This window comes from Clupea harengus, chromosome 19 (genome assembly GCF_900700415.2).
Source record: "Clupea harengus chromosome 19, Ch_v2.0.2, whole genome shotgun sequence".
NCBI lineage: Eukaryota > Metazoa > Chordata > Actinopteri > Clupeiformes > Clupeidae > Clupea > Clupea harengus.
This window is the reverse complement of record NC_045170.1, coordinates 6967864-6985199: the sequence shown is the minus strand read 5'-3', so window position 1 is coordinate 6985199 and position 17336 is coordinate 6967864. Positions and strand designations below refer to the sequence as shown.

At 42.4% G+C, this 17336-nt stretch overlaps 2 protein-coding genes across 2 annotated transcripts; one reads left to right on the top strand and one right to left on the bottom strand.

The window, feature by feature from the left end:
- Window positions 1-1551: 1551 nt before the first annotated feature.
- Window positions 1552-2539, bottom strand: LOC116225078 (CD209 antigen-like protein E). Its single transcript, XM_031586656.2, has 3 exons — window positions 2449-2539; window positions 2066-2220; window positions 1552-1698 (listed from the first exon to the last, which is right to left on the bottom strand). The coding sequence occupies exons 1-3, from the start codon at window positions 2537-2539 to the stop codon at window positions 1579-1581; spliced, it is 366 nt and encodes a 121-aa protein (XP_031442516.2). The 3' UTR covers window positions 1552-1578.
- A 4725-nt stretch (window positions 2540-7264) lies between these two features.
- gpnmb (glycoprotein (transmembrane) nmb) lies at window positions 7265-17336 on the top strand. The gene is made up of 12 exons (XM_031586655.1): window positions 7265-7468; window positions 9338-9475; window positions 9565-9711; window positions 10496-10669; window positions 11454-11615; window positions 12080-12403; window positions 12550-12603; window positions 14062-14298; window positions 14497-14605; window positions 14825-15045; window positions 15374-15464; window positions 15981-17336. The coding sequence occupies exons 1-12, from the start codon at window positions 7402-7404 to the stop codon at window positions 16132-16134; spliced, it is 1878 nt and encodes a 625-aa protein (XP_031442515.1). The 5' UTR covers window positions 7265-7401; the 3' UTR covers window positions 16135-17336.

Genomic DNA, 17336 nt, shown 5'->3' with positions numbered 1-17336 from the left:
TCACCTCTTGCCATTGCAAAGACATTTCTTCTACTCACCATCATCTTATAGAGAGCTGAATCCTAAGAGATTGGAATTTAAAATATATAGTATCGGGTCTAAAATATTTGGGGAAAATATGGGATATGTTGGCACATGCTCCGCAAACATAGGCCCTCGTATGGTATAAGCATGTCTTAGCAGCACAGGCAAGAGACTGGGTCATAGCTTGTAAAGTCAAAGTGAGTTCTAAAACTACATTGGTCTCTTACAGCAAAAACATGTCAAAGTGTAAGTCTACCTACTTCAGAAAGCCTTCTCAAAGTCATCATCTTATTACATTTGAAGTACAAACTTCATGAAATGCTGCATCTTGCAGAAAATGAAACCATGCAAGGTGTTTGTTCTGGATGGACAAGCTAGATATGAGTGAACAATGTCAAACCAACAATGAGGCAAATTACCTCGATACTTAGAACAGAAACATTATCTCATTGTACATAGACTAAGCATCTTTCCTGGGAGTCTCATGCAGTCCAGTTTTTTTCTAAATGAAATGATCAGATCTTCACCCAGTGCAACCTCATGTGTGTGGGCTTTGGTCAAAGGTGCAAAATCACCAATCACCATCGGCAACTGCAATGTCGTTATGGGTGACAGATAAACCTAAATAAACAATCTATAATCTATATTGAATGAAGGAAAAAATATTGAATAGTCCTGACCAAGAACTCAGATATATTCCCAGAAATAGCATGAAAATAACAGGGACTAAGGCTGAGTTCCTAAATTGAGTGGAGTCGGATTCATTCCATTCACCAAGATAGGGTCCTTTAATAAAATATTGCATTTCAGCAAAGCACAGAAAGGTGAAAACGCATAAACCTTTGTTGGTCTGGCAAGAGGTTCCTTACAACCAGAGTGTAGCAATAACTGTACATTTAATGAAAATATATTTTTTTTAAAGCCTCCATATATAGCATCTGGATATTCAATCTAATCCAGTCTAATCGGTGGCTATCGTCTCACACACAAATTTCCACAGACTCTTGCAGGAGTTGTCACGCCAGCCTCTAAATTTGGAGACAAGTGCACAGTTCTCCCCAGAAGGGTCTTCCCCCTTCCAGTTATCTGGTTCACCCGGTCCATCCTGTCCATCAAACCTTTCCCCCCAGAATCTGTGAACAAACAGGGTGGATGGAGTAAACACAATGCACCATGATGTAGACATGCTCTGTATGGAAGATGATGAACAGTTATACTACATATCTGTCTGTCTCTAAGTTCACTGAAGAAGGGGCAGCAGCACATCCACAATTTTGCATCTGCAATGTCAGTGAGGCTGTTCTGTGTCAAACCAACAGCCATCATAGTCTTTGTGTCTGACTGACAAGCACAAGTTTGCTGTGCTTACAAGTGTAACTATGAGAATAGCAGGACAGTAGCAGCACCTCTATTCACTGCTCAACAGCACAACCAGATCGATACATTTGAATGTATCACTGCATGTTTACATCATTGTACATGGAGCAGTATGTAGACTATTGACACATATAAGTAAGTGTAATGTGGTTGTGTTGAGAACGTATGAGGCATGTCTTACACTGCTCCAGTCTCACTGAGAGGTGTGCTGTCCACCCAAATCCACTGTCCCTCTGTCACCAGGTCACTCAGTCCCATCCAGTAGAAATCCTCAATGGCACTTTGGGACAGAAAGTTCTAATGGGAAACATAACAGATATTTATTCCTAAATGGTATAACTACATGAAAAAGCCCAAACAATCTCTATGCTTTTTTACAAAACAAAAATAATAACATGCACCAACTTCAAATAACATATTCAGGAATATATCAAATTTACTTAAATAAACCTTTAGTAAAAACAAGAAAAAAGAGAGACTATAATTTTACTAAAGGATACTTTGATATGTTAATCATGCTATGGAAAGTTTATTTTGTGAGATACATGAAGTTAAGTTAGGTTCGTGATTAAATCTACAACTTAAAACATTTGTTCTGATATAATGCATAAAGGTATATATTCAAAATGCATGCAATAACGGAAAAAACACCCTTTTACTTCACCTGTTCTTCATGACTGTTCACAATGGCCAGATGCCCCCCTAATGTGATGCAGTGATCTCGACTCTGACTCCAGGTCTTTCCAGTGGAGGAGAAGAGGTAGCACTTCCCACTGTTGTGAGCCCACCCATCAGGACAGACCCTACAACCAGAGGTGGCTACAAACACACACATGACAACACTGATCAATGGGTAGTGCTGTCACCATGTTTTACCAATTTAGAGTACTGTGTATCATCATCTCAAACACCATGCTGTTTGCATTTAATGAAAGTCAGCAATTGTCGTTAAAAATACCCTTCTTAAAACTCTCTGGGGGAGGTGGAAAGTTCTTTCTATGCTTGTTTCACATTTGACTAAATGCATAATCTTTATTTGAAACTTACCATCAAAAGACATCTGGAGGGTCAATAAATGTTCGTGCTTGACAAGCAGGTCCTCTACCCCTGCAACTAAGTCTATAAAAAAAAAGACCATTGAAGTTGGAGAGTGTGACATTGCAGAAGTGGACAAAACTTTCAGTTCACCTTCTATCTTTAAGGCATGTTATACAAGGTCACTGTCATCCAAATAATAATTAAAAAAAGACAGGAAAAGCAGTAGTGTCCAGCGAACTCACCGGTGGTATTCAAGGTCGCTGACAGATTCCTGTGCAGTTTTTCCATAAGATGAAGCTTTGCTTGTTCATTGGTATCTACCAAAGTATGCATACAATACAAGCATTTAGGGGTCAGAATCATGCATGTGTTACACTATACCATACAGGAAATACATGCATTATACGTCATAAAGGCACTGGCATATTCAGAATTCAGAATTAATTTCATTCAGAAATGTGTTATTAATTACGGATCGTTACATTACATATGAAGATGTATTTATATCTCTTTTGCCATTTATTTAAACGCTTCCTGTAATGTGAAAAAGAACTGAGGGGAGGAAGTATGCCAGACACAGGGGCAAGATAAGACTGATAAGAGCGAAAATAAACAGCTCTGAGGTGAACAGGCAGAGATATTCACACCACTGGGTTTGGACAGTCCGCCTCAAGAGACTTCACAGATGGTTTGTTGAAATTCAAGTTCAATCTTTCTAATTGTTCACTGAACATCTCTTTAACCAAACCTTCCCCCTAACCTTAACCATAAACTGTGGTTAAAAAAGTTTCAACAGATAGTTTGTTTTTAATCTGAGCATCTGGCGACAGTCTGTAGGAAACCATCCAAACAAAGTGTGACCAAACTGTGTACAAGCACTAAGAGGAGCTCAGATGTAAGTACTAGATAATTACCATAATGTAGCAGAAAATGATTATACTTCTATTCAACTAATCATCTGTGCCTACCCTACCTCTGTATCTATGTTTATGTTTGATTTGTTGTTCTTTGTATCTAATGACAGCGCTGGCAATGCAAGTGTTCTATTTGTCATGTGAATAAGGCAAGTGAATTTGAATGTGAAACTCACAGAGGTGTACCACTGCAGCAAGAGCTGGAAGGGTGAAAAGCAGGCCGAGGCCGAGGCCAAGAGCCAAAGGAAGCAGTGCAACCCTTCTGGACTTGGAAACTTCTCCTTCTCCGCCACCGGCACACGGAGGATCTGTGGCCTCAGGGAGCCTAGAGTCAGACACTGTGTGAAATAAAACTCATCAATTAATTAATTAATAATTACATCTTTACCTCATCTAATGAATCATTTTTGCTTCCTACAGCTGAAATACAGTAACAAATATTACAAGATATACACGATAGCCTATGAACAGTATTTGTACCATGTTTAATCTTTAACAACTGGTTGCAAGAGTCAAATCTGATGTTACTTACTGTCTTTCCTGACTGCAGGCGCATGACAATTCCCATAGACATGGTCCATTCTGACACCAGTTTAATAATGATTAATGTGCGCTATTGAGAGACGTGTCAGCTTAGCGATCACACATTGAGTAAGACTTCACCTTCACCTTCACAGACTCTTAGTATCATGAGGAAGTTAAGGAGGGAATGTAACTAAGCACTGTCACCGTGTCACCTTATCAGCGCTAAACATTCACAGCCACAACCTCATGGGTCACAGATTCCACATATCGATACATCTCTTTGTAAATGTCTTCTGAACATTATTGGTCAATAGTTTAATGATGCTCGGGAAATTATGCAGCTTTTGCACATACAGTATGTCTATAGGATCTTTACTCAGTCAGCTGGAGATATCACCTCAGTGACTTTGAGAGCTCAGCCTCTCCAACAGAAATGCATAATTACCATGATCACAAGGATGTTTAAAGTTAAAAATGTATATGGACATTTGAAGTATATTGATTGACCACCTTAATCATTATTGACAGGTTGTTATATGATATCTTTCATAACTGAGGCTTTGAGTAGGTCCACCTGGGAAATCTGTAGAAACCATTTCAGCTGTTAAGGCAGTTCTTTTTGCTAACACTAGATGACAGCACGTATCCATGTCCATAGATATTTTGGGAAAATATGGGATATGTTGGCACATGCTCCGCAAGCATACGCCCTCGTATGGTATAAGTATGTCTTAGCAGCCCAGGCAAGAGACTGGGCCATTCCATAGCTCGTGAAGTCAAAGTGAGTTCTAAAACTACATTGGTCTCTTACAGCAAAAACATGTCAAAGTGTAAGTCTACCTACTTCAGAGAGCTTTCTCAAAGTCATCATCTCAGTACATATGAAGTACCAACTTCATGAAATGCTGCATCTTGCAGAAAATGAAACCATGCAAGGTGTTTGTTCTGGATGGACAAGCTAGATATGAGTGAATAATGTCAAACTATTTGATGTGTTATGATGATTATGAATTCACTGGAGTCTATGGGGGTCAAACGGGTAAAATGTTCCAAAGATATCCAAACCAACAATGAGGCAAAGGACCTTTCTACTTTGTAGAATCTCATATCTCATTGTACATAGACTAAGCATCTTTCCTTGGAGTCTCATGCAGTCCAGTTTATTTTTAAATGAAATGATCGGATCTTCACCCAGTGCAACCTCATGTGTGTGGGCTTTGGTCAAAGGTGCAAAATCACCCATCACCATCGGCAACTGCAATGTCTTTATGGGTGACAGATAAACCTAAATAAACAATCTATAATCTACATTGAATACTTTTCTACAGCACAGATTCACATTGTAACTAGTTCCACATACAGATTATGCATTTTGGTAAAAAGAATGAAGAAAAAAAATATTGAATAGTCCTGGCCAGGTACTCAGATATATTCCCAGAAATAGATAAGCCAAGGAATAAAACTAAGAATAGTAGAGGCTCACCTTTCACAGATCCACTGGATGGGACTGAGTGACCTGGAGACAGAGGGACAGTGGATTTGGGTGGACAGCACACCTCTTAGTGAGACTGGAGCCATGTAAGACATGCCTCATACATTCTCATCACAAACACATTACAATGGACCGGCTGTCACACACTTGCATGTGTACATATAGCAAACACCTAAAATAATAGAAAACTCCCGGCACATTTTCATTTATGGTGCATTCACATTGAGGCATTTGCCAGTTTTTGAGGTAGCCTAGTTCTGGTATAATTTTTATTAGAGTCATGGTCATGTGACGTACAGATAAACACATATTTAGTTCCCCCGTCAAAGAATAAAGTAAGACTCGTGTTGCAGAGAAAGTATAGTCACAGACACAAACTCCTGCTGGAGTTTTTCATAATCTGAGGATCTTCAGAGAGATGCTGAAGAAATAACAGTTGGTTTCAGAGAATTCTCAGACAGGATGTACATAGCCGGTTATAGTCATTACATTCTCTCCCCTAATTTGCGACTCTGCGTTTCCCATGTAAGCTAGTCAATAACTTATCAGGAAACTAACCTTTCACTGAAAAATGATATGCGGTCATATACTCAGCTGCTTTTATAAGCGGACACAACACTAGATATGTTTGGGCAAGTACGTTAACAAAGAGAATCACACACACTGGTTTTCACATAGCACACAGACTCAAAATGTTTGACAGAAATACACGCTAACATTAACACAGGCTAAAAACACAAGTAGCCTACTTTCGGAAATTGAACATTAAGCACAGAATTATACAATGGCATCCTCTCCAACACAGACGCGCAACATTATTGGACAAAACACATCACCCACGCACCAGGAAGAACACAACTCCCCTTGTACGCTTCAGTACAGATGTGAGCGAGACTGACGTAAAGAAAAGAAACTTAAAGCATAAACTGAGCTAACTAGATAAACTATAAAACGACACAAACTACAACTAAACTAAAAAGTAGGTGTCTCCCATGAAGTTGACCCTTGTGCGGACATCTGATTTGAGTAAATCAGCCAGGACTATGTGACCTGAAAGGCCCAAGAGAGTATACGTGTATAATGCAGCCAGTGTCCTCGTGAGTCTTTCCTCCAGAATAACCCCTGAAGAACGCGAGCTGCTGCACTACTCCTTATAAAATATCCTGGTTTAGATCTCCGAATAAAAATAACGTTTTATGACCATTATACATTTTTCTGAAGAAAAGACATGGTGCAGTACATAGTGCTTCCGTTGCTGGTAATAATCTCAACTGGATACACCAAGGGTTTCAAGCCCTCATCAGTAAGCAGGCATTTTACCTATAGCATGCTTTGTGCGCTGACCCCTAGCTAAGCTTTAAAATATGCTAAATGGTCATTGCCAATGTTGTCGAGTAAATATGATCTGATGTTCTTTGGCACGTGTGCAGTAGGCTATCAGTCTGGGTCCTGTGACAGGAAAAGGGACGTTTTAGCTTGCGCCTGGTTTACTCATAATCCTGTCATGAGCGCGGGATAAAATTCCATCACATTTTGTCATGAGAATGAGTTTCGCAAATCAGTTTCTCGGGTCATTGTGAAATTGGGAGTGACGTAAACACGAAAACACGAAAACACTCTTCAAGGTCACTGCAGGTGGGAGGAATGAGTAAATCCGAAAGGATTCTTCACATGAAAACGGAAGGACTATAAAGCAATACCTAAAAACTCTCCTAAATCTGTGTGTGTTGGGGAGGAGAGTGGGTACCGTAACTCTGCAACTGGGCCATCCTAGATGAGTAGCGTGAGCCCCGCGAGCGAGCGCACTAATGAGAGATGAGATGCATCTCGTTATGAAGTCGTCACATGATTGCGCGTGCCATGCCCACTATTCAATTATGGCTCGGGCGCACGGAGGAGAGGGTGGAAAGGTGCACGAGAGCCCGTGTGATCAGACGCCACAAGAGGGATCCGGGTGTGGATGCAGGAGTTCTTTCGCGGAGATCACGGAATAAGACACAGGACGGTGAATTTCCCGCTGCCCGAGGAACCATGGAAGGTTTAAGATATGTTTGCTTACTGGTCTGTGCATTTGTCGTCGCTCAAGTCGAGGGGATGAGTAAGTGCACTTTTGTTTTTGAGCAAAAAGCCTACAGAGCACACAGAACTCAAAAGCCGATGAAATAAATGCAAACTGTTATATATATATATTTAGGACAAAAATATTTGTCTTTCTTGAAGTTAATGCAGTGCAAATTAATTATGTTATGGAAAGAAATTAAGTTATGTTGGTCAGGGATTCGTTCAAACTGGTTTATATCGTTACATCTTTCTTTTCATTTTTTTGTTTTAATGTGAATCTAGAAATCCCCTTCCTTGTTTATTTGGGGCAGTGAAATCCGCGCGCTTGGCGTCCGTTCGGTCTCATGCACCCAATTATGCCGTTACGTGAAGGCGCACCAGGTCTTGTGAATTGAGTTTCGTGGAAGCGCATGCACTTTAGTCTCTGGTTGTCTATTATAATCCCCAAAACTGAAAAATGCACACATACATTTCCTTTATTTTTCATGGTAGCGGCTATAATGTGTAGGCTACAGATGTCAGGATTGTATACGCAACATGAAAGTGATTTCCGACATATTTAATTAAGCCTGTTGGGCACATAGATAACTTAATTGGCCACGGGTTCCGGATTTGAAAATAACCGTTTTAAAAGAACTTGATTACTATTCAAAGGGGGTCATTTAGTGTATAATTGTAGGTACTTATTACTGGGGATGGGCAAAAATACAGCTAAATGTATTTTGATATAAGATACAAAATACTCAATACTAAATATTTCCAAGGCAACATGACATCATATCACAAACCTCCATTCTACATAGCCATATTTGACCATTTGATAATATTTTACAGCTTTTCACAGCTGAACAAGGCACGTTATAAATCTGTTTTGAGAAGCACTCTGTTGGGAATTCAAGCCAGCTGATTGGCCGTGTCAAAAGTAGGCAAAGAATTAGGCAAAAAAAACATACATCACATTTCATTAATTCTGTATTTTTAAAATTCAAAAGTGGTGAACACTAGTATTGTGATACAAATTACATAACCATTTTGTATTTCAAATACATATGTTAAATACATGTATCAGAAATGCAGAAATGAGTCAAGCGAGGATGGATTAACTCGTATCCATTATCTCTAATTCGTCCCTCTTAAACTCCCGCTTCAACAAAATATTATGCTAAATGCGTTTCACGTGTTTAAACATTTAGTCATTTTAGACTAGGTCACCTTTGCCTGAGTAGCTTCCATAGTGTGTTTAATAAACGGGGTTTCTGCAAGGGTTTCTGTTGTCAGTGGTTTAGAACTGATAGAACTAAGGATTTTTCGTTTATCTGATTTTGATGTTAAAAAAATATCTTGACCTACAACAATGAATAGGCTAAATCATGAATGATAGGTGAAATTAATACTGGCCATATTAATTCTCTTTCCGGTTTTTTTAAAGTACTTGTTTACATTTTGCATAATGTTAATACATATAATATGTCGTTCTGAGTAAGACATGTGGAATCTTTTAGTAATGACTTCAGAACTGTAGGCTATTTTCATTAGAGGTCTGCCAGATTTATTTATTTTTGACAACAAAAACGGCGAGCTTCACCTTATTCCTTCAATGCACTTCTGGGCTTGCTGTATAGCACCACCTAGTGGAGATATTAAAGAACCGCACCCTCTGAATGCATTGGACAAAGTGGAGTTGAGTTGCTCCGTTGTAGACACACATGCTTTTGAACTGTAGATAACCAGGAAAGTCTTCAACAAAAACACAACAACAGTGGCAAATAGTTCGAATTTTATTAAGATGAACAGTGGTACGTTGTTTGAATTTGGTTGAAGTCGACTTAGATTAATTGTGGATCAGTTTAACAGAACTCTCTCTCTCTCTCTCTCTCCCCCACCCCCCACCCCCCCACACACACAGCATTCAAGGACATGTTTCCTCATAAACACCTAGGCAAGTTTCCCATCCCGTTCCCCATCCCAGGATGGGACCCGGACACGATCCCCTGGATCGACAAACTCTACCCGCCTCTAAAACCAGAACTCTTCCAAAAGCATGGTGAGTACAACACTTTGAAAACGACTTTTGACCTCTGCGTCACCCACGTGTTCAGACCGAAAATACGAATCTGTACATTTCTCACTCAGGAACGCCGCCACCGACGATTCGCCTGACGAGTGACAGTCCCGCCATGAACGGCTCGAGCATGACCTTCACGGCGGCGATCGAACATGCCCCGTGCACGAAGGAGGACGCCAACGGGGACCTGGTCTACGACCAGCACTGTGAAGACGGTATGGAGGCCTCAGGTGCTTCTCTAACACGTTGACCTTTTGACCTTGTGACATTTTCTGTTTTACAGCCTTCAAACATTTCAATTTAGGCTTTGAGGTTCCTCAGAACAGGAACTAATGGATATGATTAAATCCCCATGGGTGTAAATGAAGCACTTATTTATTTATCTTTATCAAAAATTATTATTAAAAGTAAATGTGTTATTAGGACTACACTACAACATAACAACCGATTTTCATACAGCGAAAGTTTATGTTTAAGGTTTAAAATAAAAATGTCCACTGATCCATAATACTAATGATGACCATATATATAAGTTAAGACTTTGTCAGCTTTCTTTGAGATGCAGTTTAGATCATGCGACTGAGACAACAGTGTTTTAGTTTAGGCAGTGACTTTAGATCATTAGACTGAGACAACAGTGTTTTAGTTTAGGCAGTGACTTTAGATCATTAGACTGAGACAACAGTGTTTTAGTTTAGGCAGTGACTTTAGATCATGAGACAACAGTGTTTTAGTTTAGGCAGTGACTTTAGATCATGAGACAACAGTGTTTTAGTTTAGGCAGTGACTTTAGATCATGAGACAACAGTGTTTTAGTTTAGGCAGTGACTTTAGATCATTAGACTGAGACAACAGTGTTTTAGTTTAGGCAGTGACTTTAGATCATTAGACTGAGACAACAGTGTTTTAGTTTAGGCAGTGACTTTAGATCATGAGACAACAGTCTTTTAGTTTAGGCAGTGACTTTCTGCCTCTTCCTGTCTTTGTTGCTGGACTCAGCCAACGGTCAGGTGCGCTCGGGGTACGTGTATAACTGGACGGCGTGGATGGACGACTACGGCTTTGGGAAGTGCACAGACGTGAAGCTCTGTAATGTGTTCCCAGACGGCAAACCCTTCCCTCAGAGCAACGACTACCGACGCAAGGGCTACGTCTACGTCTGGCACACCATGGGTGAGAGAATGAGCACGAGAGTGAAGGTTCACTATCACACACACACCTCTCTACAGGTTCACTATCACACACACACACACACACACACACACCTCTCTACAGGTTCACTATCACACACACACCTCTCTACAGGTTCACTATCACACACACACCTCTCTACAGGTTCACTATCACACACACACACCTCCACACCTCTTTATAGGTTCACTATCACACACACACCTCTCTACAGGTTCACTATCACACACACACCTCTCTACAGGTTCACTATCACACACACACACCTCCACACCTCTTTATAGGTTCACTATCACACACACACCTCTCTACAGGTTCACTATCACACACACACACCCACCTCCACACCTCTCTACAGGTTCACTATCACACACACACCTCTCTACAGGTTCACTATCACACACACACACACACCCACCTCCACACCTCTCTACAGGTTCACTATCACACACACACCTCTCTACAGGTTCACTATCACACACACACCTCTCTACAGGTTCACTATCACACACACACACACACCCAACTCCACACCTCTCTACAGGTTCACTATCACACACACACCTCTCTATAGGTTCACTATCACACACACACCTCTCTACAGGTTCACTATCACACACACACCTCTCAACAGGTTTCTCTCTTCTCTCTGCTCTCCTCTCTCTTTCTTTCCCTCCCTCTCTCTTTCTGTTCTCTCCTTCTCTACCTCCCTCTCTCTTCTTTCTCTGCTCTCTCTTCTCTCCCTCCCTCCACCCTCCGTCTCCAGGTCAGTACTTTGAGACGTGTGACGGCTCCTCCTCCCACCTGACCCTGAACACGACCGGATGGAACTTTGGCGCCGGCGTCATGGAGGTTCTGGTGTACAGGAAACGCGAGCTCAGAAAGTACACGCCCATGGCCACCGACAACCACGTGTTCTTCGTCACTGGTAACAACACACCCCACTGTGGCAACGGGCAACGAGCAAAGACCGCCATGCATGAACTAAAGCTAATTTAATAACTTGGCAAAACCGTTTAGCTAATTGAATACCACAAGCAGGATCTTAATCACAAACATGTGTGGGTCAGTGCAATGCTCCCACATGTCTCACCAGAACTTCAGTTGAGCGACGGACTTGCTCGTTGCCCGTCAATGATATTAGGCCCTACTGTCTCTCCCACAATGCACCTCTCCACACGTAGTCCTTATGCAAATTAATACATTCATCACTCAGAGAACTACTTAATTAAAATTCTAACACATATTTAGATTTATATCTATTAGAAAACATACCCTACTTAATACATGTTATCCACTACAGTTTTAAAATGGCTGTCGCCTCCTGCTCTCCTCTGTCTCTCTGTCTGTGTGTGTGTGTGTGTGTGTGTGTGTGTGTGTGTGTGTGTGTAGATAAGATTCCTATCGCAGTGAACTTGACCCAGAAGCTGGCTGTAAATATCACAGAGAAGGATGTGTTTGTGCGCGGCTCCGACGTGGTCTTCCAGGTGAATGTCCACGACCCTAGTAACTACCTGAAGACGGCAGACGCTGTGGACTACATCTGGGACTTCCGTGATGGCAACCAGCTGGTCACCCATAGTAATGTGGCCACCCATGCCTACCGCGCCCTTGGCAACGTCTCCGTCAAGCTGACCGTGGAGGCGGCATTCCGCACACCCTGCCCTCCACCCACTCCCACACCTATGCACCACGTCACCATTCCTCCCACCAAAGGTAAACCACACGCACACACCCATACACAGACACACACACACACACACACACACACACACACAGACACACACACACACACACATGCTGAAACATCTGTTTGACCAGCCATGATGTGTCTATCATTAATCATCTATTTTGATTGACAGCTGCCCCTCCTGTAACTCATGCTGTCACTAGCAAAGTGCAGACCACCCCTCGAGGTAAGAGTCTGTGTGTGTGTATGTGTGTGTGTATGTGTGTGTGTGTGTGTGTGTGTGTGTGTGTGTATTAATCAAAGTTAACATCACAGTGCACAAAGAGAAACGAGAGACGATTAAAATGAACACGGTTGAGATTTAGACCCAAACCAGTGCACCTGATCCACACTGGAGATTTAGACCCAAACCAGTGCACCTGATCCACAGTTGAGATTTAGACCCAAACCAGTGCACCTGATCCACACTGGAGATTTAGACCCAAACCAGTGCACCTGATCCACACTAGAGATTTAGACCCAAACCAGTGCACCTGATCCACAGTTGAGATTTAGACCCAAACCAGTGCACCTGATCCACACTGGAGATTTAGACCCAAACCAGTGCACCTGATCCACACTGGAGATTTAGACCCAAACCAGTGCACCTGATCCACACTGGAGATTTAGACCCAAACCAGTGCACCTGATCCACACTAGAGATTTAGACCCAAACCAGTGCACCTGATCCACACTGGAGATTTAGACCCAAACCAGTGCACCTGATCCAGTGCGAGTGTGACACAGTTGTGTCATAGCAAAGAGTCTAAATACTTGAAATGATTTTAGCATAAGGATGCAACATGACAAAGTGTGAAAAATGTGAAGGGGTTTGAATGCACTGCATGTCCTGGTCTAAATCAGTGAGTCTCTGTGTGTGTGTGTGTGTGTGTGTGTGTGTGTCTAAATCAGTGAGTCTGTGTGTGTATGTGTCTAAATCCGTGAGTATCTGTGTGTGTGTGTCTAAACCAGTGAGTTTTCGTGTGTGTTTGTGTGTGTGTAAATCAGTGAGTCTCTGTGTGTGTGTAAATCAGTGAGTCTGTGTGTGTGTGTAGCCACCTGTCAGCCTGCCTCCATGAAGCGGCTCAGTCAGTGTATGCTGGATACGTAGTCAGTAACTTTGACACATCATAAATTAATTAAAAATACTGGCCATAGTCCATTTATTATATTTGAACATAACAGGAATCAAACCCAGGTCAACTACTTAGAAGGCAGCGCCACTAACCACTGCACCAATACACTTGACCACCAGGGAGCGCAGTTTTTCTTGATTTGCGAGACACAATCCTTGAAATTATGCTTACCGGTACATCTTCACACAAAAACTGCACGCTCATCTTCACAAACTTCAAACTTCCATGTCAAAACCAAACTCTCCACTCAAAATCATGTCATCATACATCTTCACACAAAAACCTTCAACTGGAAACATGCGCTAGAAAATAGCCATTTGACACTGGCGAGATCAATTCAAAACACTACCGTAACTGCACTGAGTAAGGATGCTTATGATTTTACCCCAGAACAACCTTTTTACATGATGAACACAACATAAAATGTTTCAAAAATGTGAATTCCTCATGTGTGTGTGTGTCTGTGTGTCTATGTGTGTGTGTGTGTGTTTTGATTCATCCTCTCTCAGCTCCATCAACCCCTCCCCCTGCCCCACCCACCACTGCGGTTCCCGTGACGACGGCCTACGTGACTGACCCGCTGCCGACCGACCCGTTTGCGACGGCCGCCGTCACCGGAACCCTGCCTCCGATGCTCAGCCCCACGCCGGGATGGCCCACGCTGCCATCCATGTTCCGTCAGGGATCCAACTCTGAGTGCTTCCGCTACATGTACGGAACGTTTGAGGCCGAGCTGAACATCATCGGTAAGGCACACACAGCAGGAGTAGATGTGATGAGGAAAAGAAGATGTGTGTGTTTGTGTGTGTGTGTGTGTCTGTGAATAGCCAATGAGGCACTGTATCCAGACAGCGGAAGCTGAGGATTGGCCGGAGAGTCTCAGGAGTCTCATGCACACGTTTCTGTGTGTCTGTGTGTGTGTGTGTGTGTGTGTGTGTGTTTAGAACCTTTGCCCAACATGATGCAGAGTGAGCCTCCCAGCAGGATTTTAGAGGTGTCCGCTGCCAAGATGACGAACAGCACCGTCAACTTCCTCGTCACATTCCTGGGAAGGTACAATACTACACATGCACACACGCACACACACTCACAATACTACACATGTACACACGCACACATGACACACACACACACACTCACAAAACAACACATGTGCACACATGCACTCACCAGTACACAAACAAACCCCTTTAAACAAGCTCACTCAAAAACACACACACTCGATTTCGTCCCATGTTCCGTTAAATTCCCATAATTCTTTGCGTTGTCCAGCAACCCCACCTCGGCCTGCACAGTCGTGTCGGACGCCACCTGCCACCAGGTAAAGAGCATCAAGTGTGACGACGTTCCCATGGTGCCCATGGGTTGCCAGGTAATCCTGAGACGCACCTTCCACGAGCCTGGCACCTACTGCGTCAACATCATCCTGGAAGATGACAAGAGCAGATCCCTGGCAACCACCACCGTGACCATCGACAAGAGCACCGACAAGGGTGGGTCACGTGACCTCAGACAGCTATCCCATTGGTCGATTTTTACAAAGAATACATACACTATTTTGACTGACAGCTCTGCGGAATGTGGTCTGGTCTGTCTCCACTAACTATGGTGTTGTATTGGCCTCCAGCAGGGGATTATGTCTCTGTCTTTCAGCAAGTTCTCTTGTAAAACAGAGATTCTTGTTTTTCGCTTCGTCTCCCTTTTCCTCCCAGACTCCTTCACACATCCATGCCTTTCTCTCGTGTTTTAGAGTCCAGCTCGTCTCGGGCTGTTCGTCTCGTCTGTGTCCTTCTTCATGTGTTTATCTTTCTCGTCCTGTAGTGTCCAAGTCCTCGCGTGCCGCCGAGGTAGTTCTGTCCTCCAGTGCTGTGTTGGTGGCCGTCTTTGCCTTCATCGCGTTCATGGTGTACAAGTGAGTTCATTCAGCACAACGTGACACAAAACCCAGTCGGCTCAGAGGCAGGGGCCTGGCCAGCAGAGGGCTTTGGGATAGATGTGGCTCGGATGTAGTCTTGATAGTCCTTTCAGTACACATTTAAACCAAAGTCCAATGTCTCTAGACATTTACTGTGATATATGTCTGTCCATATATGAGCTGAGTCCCCTTCAGTGCAAACTGCTGTATGGTAATAGTACTACTACTACTAGTACTACTACTACTAATAATAATAATACATCACATTTACAGTTCTCAAAGACGCTTTAGGACTGACAGAGATGTCGGTAGCAGCTCAATTATGTCCTGTTGGCTGTTGGATGACAAAATGACATGTCTCCCCTTATTCTTTTGGTCCTTGTAGTTTCAAACTGATCCTTTGGCACAAAAGTGAACATCAAATAGGCTTCTAGGAAGTATCTGGTGCTGCAGTCTTAATAGTGGCTTTGCTTGACAAACTGACCCTCTTCTCTTGCCGTCCTTCTGTCTCAGGCGCTACAAAGTGTACCGGCCTGTGCGACGTTCCCTGGTGGAAGACGCAGGAGAACCCGCAAGGGTCGGAGGTCACCTGGAGAGGCTTAGGACGGCCCTCTTCCCAGCCGATGAGGAGCGGAGTCGCCTGCTGACAGACAGGCGCCCTCTGTAGGCCACATCGAGGAACAGCACATGGGGGAATAGAGTGCATGACTGAGTTCACCTACTGTGCAATACATGGGAGGCTATTATATATGAACCAGCAGCAGTGAGTTAGGATACATAGCTGGATTAATGAAGTACACTTGCTGTTTTTCACTTAAGTTAATTTCACTTGGGTGAATAATATATTAAAAGGGGTAACAAATAATTGCTCTGGCTGACTGTTGCACTATTTGTACCAGGTAGGCCTACTTCCTCTTATGTTGCCCAACTTTTCATTGGTCCACGAGCAAAAGCTCCTTCCTGTCAGTGATGCATTGTGGGTATGATATAGTATGGCAACTTTAGTAAGTGTCAGACATTTCACACTACACATTCCACTGAGTATTCCATATCTGCATGTCACCTTTACATTGTGAACATACTACTTGCTTAATCGTACTGAAGTAGAGTATTCGAATAGGTAGACATAGTCTAACTGATAGTGTAACTGTTACATTAACAACAATACTGCTTTAATGTGATGGCATACGAGATCGAATAACGGACTATTCGACCATAACCAAGCCATGGTTATGGTTGAATAGTCGGATTCTCTTAGCACCGCGGTTGTCTTTCTGTCCTTATACATTCTCCTTAACATATTTCCCCGACCTCATGACGTTTTCCAATGAGGTCAAGGAAAAGTCGTTAGCAAAAGACGATAGCAGAGACTATCTGACCGTAGCCTTTGTGTGTGTGTGTGTGTGTGTGTGTGTGTGTGTACACGACGCGTTACTGACCACCTCTGGACTTCTGAAAGAGGAGAACATTAGCATGCCAGCATTAGCCTTACCCAAACACTCTTTCCCAAGAGGTAAAACCAGCAGAGAATGAATGTTTTTTTCTGAAATGCTTAAGTGCTTGTTTTTTTTAACTGAAGCTATTAATGCCAAAGGCTGTATTGGTGAGTACATTTATTTAGTCTGATCTGTTACATTGCCGGCACGAGAGACTTTACTCCTCTATCGGCAAAATTACCTGCGCATGTACAACTGTTTTATTTACATTTGCCTTCGAAGATCTTTACAAAAAGTTTAAAACCTATAATAAAATATTGACACCTATACTAATTAAAATATATTATTTTTAAGTGTTTTTCTATGTGTAATGCTGGAACAATTCTGGAAAGTTTTGTCACTTAGATAGTTCTAATAAAAGATTCTAAACCAA

Coding starts and splice junctions, on each gene's coding strand:
- LOC116225078 (XM_031586656.2), bottom strand. CDS start 2,539: ATGGTCTTTTTTTTTATAGACTTAGTTGCAGGGGTAGAGGACCTGCTT. Junction 2,221..2,448: donor CCTCCAGATGTCTTTTGATG/GTAAGTTTCAAA, acceptor GTGTGTTTGTAG/CCACCTCTGGTTGTAGGGTC. Junction 1,699..2,065: donor TGAACAGTCATGAAGAACAG/GTGAAGTAAAAG, acceptor GTTTCCCATTAG/AACTTTCTGTCCCAAAGTGC.
- gpnmb (XM_031586655.1), top strand. CDS start 7,402: ATGGAAGGTTTAAGATATGTTTGCTTACTGGTCTGTGCATTTGTCGTC. Junction 12,604..14,061: donor AGTGCAGACCACCCCTCGAG/GTAAGAGTCTGT, acceptor ATCCTCTCTCAG/CTCCATCAACCCCTCCCCCT. Junction 14,299..14,496: donor GGCCGAGCTGAACATCATCG/GTAAGGCACACA, acceptor GTGTGTGTTTAG/AACCTTTGCCCAACATGATG.